At 37.3% G+C, this 12,292-nt stretch overlaps 1 protein-coding gene across 1 annotated transcript in view; it reads left to right on the forward strand.

Moving 5' to 3' along the window:
• Positions 1-11,215, forward strand: part of LOC118335267 (pituitary adenylate cyclase-activating polypeptide type I receptor-like) — a 26,236-nt gene extending 15,021 nt beyond the window's left edge. The window contains exons 10-12 of the mRNA XM_035671511.1: positions 4,374-4,503; positions 5,475-5,516; positions 6,450-11,215. Of these exons, the coding sequence (XP_035527404.1) occupies positions 4,374-4,503; positions 5,475-5,516; positions 6,450-6,653 (376 nt within the window). The 3' untranslated portion in view covers positions 6,654-11,215. The remainder of the gene's footprint in view (positions 1-4,373; positions 4,504-5,474; positions 5,517-6,449) is intronic.
• Positions 11,216-12,292: the final 1,077 nt, after the last annotated feature.

Below are 12,292 nucleotides of genomic sequence, written 5' to 3' on the forward strand. Positions count from 1 at the left end.
AAATAATTGCACAGGAACGACCCACACACCAACCTGGTGTTTGACAGCTTTGTTTAAAGTGACTGACTGGTTGATTTGAGTTGGTATAATCAGCTGATGGCTGAGTTTCAGTGCAGCGTGGACCTGGCTGCTTGTCATATTTCTCCAAACACCCTGCGGGCATGTCTGCCTTGACCTGCTGCAACAGAGATGGAAAAGATTGTGAGCAAGTTTGGACACGCTGTTTTCTGGGAAATGTCCCTTCTCTAAGATGTGAAAAGGAGGGGCAAAAAAAATAAGTTGGCAATTCTTTGGCTGCCTCGAATTTGCTCCGAGCCATGTTGCCTGTGGGAGCTAAAGTCTTGCTGCTCAGCCAGTTGTTTTAGCCAGGGCTATCATTTGTGAGCCTCGGTAATGACGGGCTTTCAGAGTACACCACGGGTGTGTCCCTCTGACACACAGGAGCTGGGGTTTTCTTATATTCGCTCCTCCTCCCTGTCTGTCCTCTCTCGCTCTTTCTCTCCATTTCTCCCTATTCCTCTGTGTACTTCCAACGGTTACACCTGCAGTGTTTTTGTTTGAACGGTGAGCACGTCCGCTCGCTCTCCACGCAGGGAGGACCTGTGAGGTGTACTCAGTATAGTGTACTCAGTATAGTGTACTCAGAGAGAAATCAAAGTGCACAGATTTCCAGAAGCCGTGAAGCGAAGCTGTCGAGCAGTACCCCTCCCTCAGAGCTGGTGGTTAACTTCTTGGAAAGGTTGAGTGTCCGTTTGCACTTTTATGGTCCTCGCTGCAGCAATTTAACCAACTTCCTTGTTAAGTGGTGGTGACACTGTGATTGCAAGTCGCCAGTGGTAAAGCTTTACCGACTGCTGCATGCTGGTTTTCAGTGTGACTGTTTTTCATTAAGCAATTGACCAGGAATGTTAATTATATTTTATGCAGTATTACTGGATTTCTGTGTTTTGTGAGTGTGGTCTTATTGACTGAAGTTGAAGTGAAGACTACGGTGAAGAACTTCAAGCACTACTTTACCTAGATGTAAAGCTGGCCAGTATTGACTAAATCCAATATGACAGTGTCTTACATCTGAGTGACAGCAACACAATATTATCAACTGTTTGCTTCCAGTGGACTCGTATAATAGAAAGAGAATGCGTCGTTAAATGTAGGCATTAGTTGTGTAAAACAGGCTTGTGCTCTTTTTCTACAACACTGGTGGAAACCCTTTGTAGAGGGTTTTGTTACTGGGGTCAAATCCATCATGGGGTGTAATGGTACTACAAGCAGGTAGTGGCATTCATTATTCATTTCACACAGTGGAACAATTAGTAGATTGGTCAGTCAACAAACAATTTGAATAATAAGCAAACAAAAATAGCCAACATTTGCTGGTTCTATCTTTCATCTATCAATTTGAAGAAGTCATCGTGAGCTTTGGAGAATTTAGATTTTTCTCTAATTTCTTTGACATTTTATTGGCTAAATGGTTTACCTCAGAAATAAACTACAGATAAATGTGTAATGAAAATAATAATTAGTTGTAGCCTTTATTTGTTAGAATAGTCGACTTAAACTAGAGGTGGGTGATATGGTGTCAGAGATTCTTTTGTAACGTGGGTAGGTAGAGGCATTCATTGTTCACTTCACTCAGCTAAAACATAAATGTTATCGTCTAACTGTAATGCTGCATTTAAGATAGCTTAGAAGCCCTGTTGATATCCAGCCTCATATCACATCCAAATATCTCCTGGCTCCGTTCAGGTGTATGTACTGTGTACCTGAACTGACTGCTCCATTTCTTGGCTCTTTTTTGCCCTCTCAGTTACAGTTGCCTGCTCGTTTCCTTCCTCACTAAGAATAGTAAGTTAGCATCCTGTAGATTAGACAGCTGGTCTTGCAGAGGTCATTGAAAAGTTTGTGTGCAGTGTGAGTGAGTGAGTGTGGGTGGGTGGGTGTGGGTGTGTTGTGTGAGACTGTGTGTCTGTGTCCCTAAAGACACTGTCTTTGTTGTATTGTTGTGTTGTCTTTGTGCTGTGTAGCAGCTGTGCTCAGAAATGCTTCAGTGAGCCCACACAGGCTGTTCAGCATTCGTGCAGGATGTCAGAGTTATCCACCATCACACTGTAAGTGTGTGTGTGTGTGTGTGTGTGTGTGTGAGAGTGTATTTGTCCACCAACACACGTGTTTAGGTGTGTCTGTCTTGTGTCTACCGCATGTGTATAAGTATATGTGTCTGTGTGTGTTTTACACCAGGGGTTCTTAGAGTTTTTTTTACTGGTCTGAACTCCCAAATGCATACTCCCTCACACACACACATATACTCACATAGGTACCTCTGTACTTGTGAGGACTGTCATTGACATGACATAATGCCTCCTCTAGCACCTAAACCTTTACCTTTAATGATCACAGCTACATGCCTGACCCTAACAATTACCCTAAACTGAACCTTACCCTAATTCTAACTTGAATCTTAAAACCAATTCATAGGTCGGTTTGTTAGTTTGTGTTAGTGTGTGGTGTTTTAACATGTTATTTTGAACTCACCAAAGTTACACAATAACATAAACAAACTAACCAATGAAGGCAGCGATAGACCAGCAACTCCCATGGTTTCCATGCAACATAAAATTACTGTTTTTTTCAAAGGAGTCTGGTGGCTTTGAACGGCTGTTTCTGATCAAACAAAAAGGATCTTACTCTTTAACAAAAAGTCTATCTCTGGATCCTTTCCATAATGTTGTCAGACATTTATAATAACAATCTCAGCCTGTCAGTGGCAAAAACAAGCACTTTTAGTGGATGTATATTGATGATCCGCAATTGTCCCAAAGGATTACACATTGCAGGCTGTTTCACGGCTGCTGGCTGCAGCACTACTGCTCAATACAGGACCAATTTTTGAAACATTCCCCTTAACCCCTTAAACAGCGTTTCGAATGTCCAACCCAAAGTGAGGACGGCCAAATTGTCCTCACAAAGATAGACGTACAAGACCACACAAACACATACACACAAAATTTTGTAAATCTGCTCAAAAATAAAATAAATCATAGGTTTTCAGATTTTGTTTAGTTGTTTTACTGGTGCAAGTTAAGAAACAGTAGCCCAAATTTTACATCTACGTTCTGATCACAATAGTGTTTCATATTAAATTCATGTAACATATCACATATCACAATTTAACTAAACTGAACTGAACTCAGTTCAGAGAATACTGGTTTTGTTCTGCTCCTTAAGGACCCCTGGGGGTCACTGGACTGCACAGTAAAAACCACTGTGTTACACATGTGTGTGTTCTATTATTTTAAGGTGCCATATGATGTGTTTCTGTGTATTTCCATTCCTTATGTGTATGTTAGACATTGTGTTTTGCTGCATGATACATGCTGAACAGAAATAATCTATTTTACTATATGATCTATTGCACATGTCAACAGTTCTGTGTTTCTTATCTCGGTCTCAATCTTGTGATGATTTTCACCTATAAATAGATTAGAACACTAAATCTAATCTCAGTCCTAAAAGATAATAATAGGGCTGATGTTATTCATTATTTTTCTTATTGTCAACAAATCCTATAAAATTCCAAACATACAACAATCACACCAATCTTTAAATACTTTCTGACTTCCCCACTTTGTCTGTGGCGCACACCCCCTTGTTAATTTGTTCTTACTGAATATGTAGATCTATAAAACTGGGTAATAAATGTGTAGTTTCAATTTTCAAGTAATTTCCTAAAATGCTGGTCACTGTATTATACTGTGTGTTTTTAGCAAACATTACTCAAGCAGGAGATGCAGATAAATACACATTTGATGCTCTAGTAGCTCTGAGTATTCAGGGCAGCAGGACGGTGTATGTGGAATTGACTCAAAATAAACTACAGTGCCACCCAGTGCAATGGTGCGGTTCATTTATGTTTTTAATAGTTTTTGCACAACAATGGAGCTCTATTGCACAGAGGAATAACATCAGCCTTTGGCTACAGAGGCAATACTTGTTAGTAGGATCAGTTCATTGTTGGTTTTGGTCTTTTTATGAGATTTGTTGACATTTATCTTTAAATGTGAACACTAGAAATAATCATAAAATTGTTACTGAGCCTGCATTTTAAAACAACACTAATGCCTTGACTGAACTTGATATTAAGAGTGATGAACTTCTTTTTAATCATTCAATCTAATTTTTTTTTATTTACACAAAAATGTGTATAAATGACTAGTTAACAACAGACAAAGGCAGAAAATCTGTCATAACATTGCATCAGTAGTCCTGATGTTGCATCACATGCAACTGACCATCACCAGTTAAACATGACATTGAAGTGTGTTTGACTTACACTGCAATCTTATTAAATTGTGTGTATGTGTGTGTGTGTGTAGGCGTCTGGCACGTTCCACCCTCCTGCTCATCCCCCTGTTTGGTATTCACTACACTGTGTTTGCCTTCTCACCTGAAGATGTCAGCAAGAGGGAGAGACTGGTCTTTGAACTGGGACTGGGATCCTTCCAGGTACGCTTTAGCTCTTACAGCTCCTCGAACGTCCGGATTCAATTAAAGAGAAATACCAGATGATGAATGAGAGAACATAATGGGATAATAAATCATCTGAGTATACAAGGTACAAGGAGGCTCTTTGGGAGAGTGTTAGTGATACTCGAAGCTAGTATTCTGCCCCCACTATGTACTGCTGTGCAGCGAGCTAAACACACACACACAAAATAATTGAAGGACAGCAGCTGGTCTCTTGGCAAATGTGAAACTATGAAAACAATATTGGACAACAAATTCAGTGACAGTGAATACAAGTCAGAGGAAGATGAGATCCCATAAACAAGAGTTAAAACAAAGCTACTTTACAAAATCATAGACTGGCTGTCAAATTGGGGTCTCCGATTGGCTCTAGTAAAGCACAGTAATAAACACACACATTGTGTCTGAACTCAATTCACTGATTCCCTACTCCTCATTATAGATGGGCAAGAAAATGTGATAGGAATTTTAAACTATTTTCTTACTTTATATAGACAACGTGATTAATCAGTTTATTAATCTGCAGATTCATCAACACAAATTATCTTAAATTGCAGCTCTGAATGTTATGCTTTATTTTTTTTAATGCACTAAATCTTCTACCAAACATTTATAGCTGGTTTATGAAAAGATACACACATTTCCCAGCATAAAACATAAAACTTAGCCGCAACAAATGGATAAAGGAATGTTGTGTTGTTCTACTTAAGACACTATATTTTTGCCAATTTGTATAAATGTGGAATTAGTGTGGGATTTCCTAAACAACAGCCCTATATTATTTCATGTAACATGAAGAATATGTTACAGACCAAGATACATGACACTGATGACACATTACAATTCCTGAGTACTGAACACTGAATACTTGCTGATAAGGATGCAGTTATTTTTTTAAATGAAAGCTCAAACTGTTTTATATTATTTGTTGTCCTCATTCTCCTTCTCAGGGCTTTGTTGTAGCTGTGCTCTACTGTTTCCTCAATGGAGAGGTACGTTTTTGTCCCTGTTCATAAACACATTCACTTCACTTCTGACGCACATTAACACCAGGAATGCTCTTAATGCTATTTTTCAGCCTTTTTTTTGCTAGACATCTCTAAATACGAGTACTAATTATTAACCAAAATAGTATATATGAACATATTCAGTGTTTTATAACATACCTTAGTTTAGATGTGAGTAAATATAAGGATATTTAAATTGTTTATTAATGTGTCAACAATTACAACTTCTCCTAAATACAAAATTAATTAGTGTTAATGATTTAATAACACACTATAACATAGCTGTAATCATATTTAATGAGGTATAATTTAACAAAAACAAAATAAACTATAAGTAGTATGCTAAACTGCATTAATTGTTTGTACACATGAACACACATGAAGTATTCAGTTAAAACGGTCTATAAATGTGTTCGAAACTCATAAAGACATGTTCATGGTTCACTGATGACACAGAAACAGCAACAACAACAAAAACAACAGTACTTTCATTAGGCCATAATTAAAATTTCTGTGTGTGTGTATGTGTGTGTGTGTGTGTGTGTACACATGTTTGTATATATTTACATAAATTAGTTGTTTTTGCCAAATGAGTATTAAAATAATGTGCGGCACACAAATGCTTGCCTCACCTACTAATGTAAAAAACTAATTAAAAGAAATAAACAGACAAAATATATGTAAACAAAATACAGACCTTTCATGTGTAGGTCTGCATTCTGCAAAAACAAACAAACAACCTAATTGCTAACCTCTGTTGCTGCCATTTGTTGCTATATTATATTGTGAATCATTAGCTAACTGTTGACTTCATGTCTTCAAGTGTTGCCCAGACAGTTTAAGTGTACTGTACCTTTTCATGGAGCTGGTACAGCTTAAAGTACATTAAAAATGACCTTGTGAAGTTTCTCCCTGAAGGTGCAGTCAGAGATCAAGAGGAAATGGCGCAGCTGGACGGTGAACCGGTACTTTGCTGTGGACCTGAAGCAGCAAAGGCACCCTTCGTTGGCGAGCAGTGGAGTGAACGGCGGGACTCAGCTGTCGATCCTCAGCAAGAGCAGCTCCCAGATACGCATGTCCAGCCCACTGGCGGAGAACGCCAACATCAGCCTCCCCACCTGAGCATCTGATTGGCAGGAGTCAACTTCAAGGTGCCATTCCACTTACGTACATCCAGACCAACCAGAACAGACCAAAGTGGCCCCTCACACCTCTTATATTTTGTAGTTTGGCCTTTAGATAATGAAATATTTCTGAAAGAGATTCATTGGAGGTGCAAAGCCGGCTTTCATACTTTCTCATTTAATTTGAATATACAATATAATTGAATTTATCTGAGCATTTTAGTTGACTCTGTGGATTGCGATTGTTTATGATTAATGATGCACTTAATATTTTTACTGATAACTCTAATTACACTCCATTAATTAAAACATGAGCGAGACAATAGAAATTCCCTTCCTACCAATGGTTTTATTCAAAGTGTAGCCCCTGTTGTTGTTTAATTTATTTAGTTGGTGCCAAAAATAGTAATAGTTGTAAAAACAAAACAATAGTTAAACTGTAGGGGGTCATATCTGGCTGTTGGTGTGTAAAGTAAATGTGCTTCAAAGTGCCGTATAGGTTGCCTGACTGGATCTGATCTTATAACAGTCCAAAGTTTAATATCAACCAAATGTTCGCCTTGCTTGTAGAAATGCTCATTGTTTAAATGTTTCATCTTAAATTTAAACATTTTTCTACAATCAGCCGTAAGTACAGAGTATGTCAAAAGATATATATATATAATTTAAAAAAACTCATGGACTTTGTAAATAGTTACTTTTGGTGTCTAGATCGGAATTTCTTTTGCTTAATGCAGTATTGTAATGACCTTTTCAAACAAAAGGAACTGGAGCCCAAATCTGTAGACTTCATCACGTATCCTGAGGACCCAGAAGATCCTACCCACTATATTCTGAACTATTTGTTTGTATTAAATAAAAACACACACAATATCTATATATAAGAACATAGTGCCAAAATGAATGAGCAGTGGTTCCCAACCTGAAGGTGACAAGATGAATCTGAGGGGCCGTGAGATGTACCATGATGATGGTACAACAAGTTTGCAAAGAGGAACAATATATTTCTGCTTCATTAAATTATGTTTATTTTCAGGACATTTATTTAAGCTTTTTCTCTTGTAAATGACCAGATAGTTACACGTCTTTAAGCTTCTAAAAACATTTAAATTAAACCATCTGAGAATGTAAAATCACTCTTTGGTCGAAGTGCTTACCTTTGACTTTGGATTGTTTTAAAGAATGAAAAGACCAAAAAGGTTAGGAACCACTGCTGTAGAGGACAGCACAGTAGCCTACACGAGGGAATAAAAAATTTAATAAAAAATCAAATAAATAAACTAAAAATCCACATTCTGAACTGATCCTCACAGTTAGTGTCAGTGTTGAGCCTTCAGCTGCACTACAATAGTTTGCTCCAGTTGGCTTTTCCCTTTCATAGACAGGTTCTTTGCAGACTTTAAACATAAACAGTACATGTGCCATTTAGTGGATGCTTTTATCCAAAGCTCCTCATAGTGCCATAAGTTTATATGTACAGCATTTTATTTTAGGCATTGAAAATCAAACCCTCAACATACACTTAAGGATAAAGATGTTCTCTTTTTTCTGAGCCTCAAACCATCATGCCATATTAAATTGCTCTTCATTTATTTATTCTTTAAGTAATCATCTCCTACACTCATATTCCAAAGTGCCTAGTCAGTCACAAATAGCTATCGTTTTTATTTACAGTGCAATGAACAGATATCTTAAAGGTGTAGAAAGAGTAATTTCCTGCAAAGAATGTACAGAGTGGTGTGTTTTATTGTGGATCACTTTTTCAAAGTTATGCTTCTTCATAGATAAATATTTTACCTATTTGTTGGTGAAATTCTTCTTTTTCTCTTTTTTAAATTACTTAGACATTAGGTGAAATGAGTCCTGCTGTGTTTTTTTCTTTTGAATCATGATGATTTTTTTACAAGACTGGAGTTACAGCTCTACATAATCACTGCTCTATTTAGCCTCCTGGTTACAGCTATCATCTATTCAAGATAAGTCCATTTCATTTCAGCGCCAACGTCAAACACATAGAAGGCTTCAAAATAGAAACAGTACATGTTATTACAGTCAACACAAAATGCTTTAATGTAACAGCTCTTGACAATCGCGGAGTGTTGCCCATTTTCTCTTTCTGTCATTTTGTTTGTGCACAAACAAGCTAACAAACAATAACTGTCCTGGTGGGGAAATCATTTAAAGAGACGAAATGTGAAATGATTTGTACAGGAGGATTTATCCACAATATTTACTCAAGATATTTATTTTTTGTATTGTCATCTGAGAGCATTAAAAGAATGTAGAATCTTTCAAATGGATGATGTTGTTGAACAGATAAGGATGTATATTTATTTTCCATAAACCACTGACATGTGAAATGACTCAATGTACAGTATACATGCTTTCTTATATGTCAGATGTATGATTTCATTACACTGACTGATGTTGACTTTCTTGGTCAAAGTGCCATAAATGTAGTGCCATAACTGGGCACAGTGGGAGCTGTGTGACACAATGTCTAATTTCTGATTTGAAATGAAAACAAAAACATTCAGTGGAAATTGCTGTCCAAAGCTGCAGAGGATATTGCAAGTGATAAAACACAGATATAACCTCTAAAAAAAAAGCTAAATAAAACACACACTACTGAAGAGATGCATCTGTTTTAATGCATCTGCTTTGCTGTTTTGGGACAAAACGCTGTGTGACTGTGAAACAGGTCTCACTATAATCAGAGATAGGCTAGAAAAGTATTTATTTTGAATTAGGGGTTACAGTTCAGAAGGTGGAACAACTGCGACAGATAAAACACAAAGTGTGTACAAGGGTGTGATAAAAATCACACTGCTGCTGCTTACGTGTTCTATCACCAGCCGTCACTCTGAGTCTGAATCGGCTCAGATGGAAACGACCATGTCTCAAAGCTGTTACTGTCTGAAAAGAAGAGTAGAAAACTCCTTACTTGACCGTGTCTGTGCTGTATATTTATCTACCACAAGGTGGCGACCAAGTGTTAGAATTGTAGTTTGATAGTTTAGTAGGGAAGGGGACATCTGACTTGCATCGGTTTTGCTTTTTGAGCCTTCTACTTTGGATTTTGGATGAAACGGGGGTTGGGGTGGGGCATTTAGGGACTCTTACGCCACATGCTTAACATTGTTCACATCTACTTTTTGTATTTTTTCTTTACACAAATCAGCAAACAAGCCTTCAAACGAGATTTTTCTAAATGAGGCCTGATTTGCAATTTTGAAATAGTTTGAAGTTGGTTATTTTGTTTTTGTATTTCCCCCTCTCAATCCCAAAAATGTCCTCACTGCTTACTTTAGTTTCAAAACCAACTGTGAACTGTTTGAATTTCAAAACATTTACTGAGATGGGAGGACATTTGCACTTTTGAGTGCTAAAACAAAATCAGGCAGTGTAACTTTGAGCTTAATTTGATCTAAAGCTGACCACACCTTTCTTCTCACACACACTCTTCTTACAGTGAATTTAGCATTACAGTAACACACTAATCTTTATATATGTGTCAAAGCCCGACATGTTTTCTTAAAGCAATAGTCTGACATTTTGGGAAATATGCTTATTCGCTTTTCTGCTGAGAGTTGCATAGAAGACGGATAGTACTTTCGTCTGTGGGATATGCTAAATATGAAGCTACAGCCAGTAGCCGTTTAGTTTAGCTTAGCACAAAGACTGGAAGCAGGGGGAAACAGCTGGCCTGGCTCTGTCGAAGGAATCACGGCTGAAGCAATGTGTCATTTTTACACTTCGGTTATTGTACAGATTAATTTGTCAATTAGTGAGCTGCTAATATCTACTAGCTGGAGATAAACAGTTGTTTTCCCCCAGCTAGTAGATAAAACCGCTAGCTGTTACATATTAGCTAATATTACATCTACTAGCTACTTGTTTCCCTCATTTTCCAGTCTTTGCGGTATCAATCTTCTCACCTAACTCTCAAGAAAGCAAATACCCTACTTTGTTTAGCTTATTTCCTAAAATGTCCTAAAACTATTCCTTTAACTGTAACTATTCTGAATGTGGCGTATCTCTGTATTTAGATGCCTTTTCTTTGACAGTTGTGCGTGTTGAGCCAGTTTTATCAGATGTTGAGTGTATGTGTGTGAGTTCTATTGATTGCCAATAAATTTTTGAATGTACCGATGTTGCTCAGCTGCTCTTAAATGTCGCCTGCTATCAATTTGCCATGGTGTACAAATGATGTCTTTTCTTGATCATGTATACAGTAAAATGTATATGGATATTTTTGGCACACAGGTGGACCCCTTGATGAAGACCTGTAATGTCTGTGACCGTGTTTTTGTATGTTTATGTAGCTGTCTTCAGAGTGTGTGTATGTGTGTGTGTGTATGTTTGAAAGTTGAAGAGAGTGTAGTCTGTATGCATGTGTATGTAATGCCAAGCATTCATGAGGATATAAGTAACTTAAATGTCAAAAGAATATCTATAAAGCCCATATTATGTTCTACTTGTGACAGTGTTTTATGTATGCGTTCTGGTGTCAAACATTCATGTCCCAGGTTGTGTAAATTTGACTGCAAAATAAATCTATCTGTGGTAAACTCTTGTGTTGTGTTGTATTTATTTTGCTCAGCTATCATGTGCAACAGCCTAATTTTCCTCTTTTCTAATTTGTATCCTTTAAATGAGCTTTGGGGCACAAAAAATTCAAATTAAGGTATCTGGAAACCGAGTTTACAAAATGTGATGAAATTCCTTACTAATTACTATTGTCAGACACAAAAACAATGCAGTTAATATGTCTCAAACCACATTTATTACTGTGCTTTTCCCTACACAGGCCCAGCAACCATTGAAAATACAGTATATCCAATGTATTATAAAGTGCAACATTAAATCATAATATGACTGTCAAAGTGCTTAATGGTTCAGTTCCTACAATGCGTTATTCATGGTCTATTAAAAATAAATAACAAAAAAAAGCACAGATCTGACTTTTCCTCCGTAATCAAAATGTGGGCAACTTGCATATGAGTGAAATGTTGAGCTTTAAAAACACTGGATATAAACACATAGTGTATCTTCAGACACTGCCACTGTGTCAGTCATACAGTACCATTTTGATGCCGTTTTACCATTTAAATGCTTGGTGCCCTGTGTCACATTGACACATCTCGACCAATTTGGTATCTCCATATAGTGCAACAAATGTGCAAAGAAATTCATCACATCTGACAACAACATGAAAACTGACAGATGAAGAAAATACAAGCGTATACATTTTCACAAATGTGTTTTCAAAGATGACTCATCAAAGCAGACGACTCCTCAAAATAAAAAGTCCTTTAGACATGACGTACCAATATGTGGCAGTCTCTCACACACACACACACACAAGCAAACACACAACATTTAATACATTCGCTTATAGGCCCCTCTGGATCTTCATGATTGAAAAATTCTGTCTAACAGCAGGGGAATTTGCTTCACAGGAATCCATTAGCACATTCAGTCCAGATCAGTCCTGCACATATTTCTAACTGCTTCCGTTCAGTGCAGCACAAAACGCTTAAACAAGTCAGGCTTGTTTCACACAATTTAGCCAAGTTTAAACATCCACTGTTTCCTCAGCTGTGTCTACATAATCCGTCAACATTTGCAAATTTT

The sequence above is a fragment of the Morone saxatilis genome, unplaced genomic scaffold (genome assembly GCF_004916995.1).
Source record: "Morone saxatilis isolate NCDOM2014 unplaced genomic scaffold, NCSU_SB_2.0 Contig23, whole genome shotgun sequence".
In the NCBI taxonomy this organism is placed as follows: Eukaryota; Metazoa; Chordata; class Actinopteri; family Moronidae; genus Morone; species Morone saxatilis.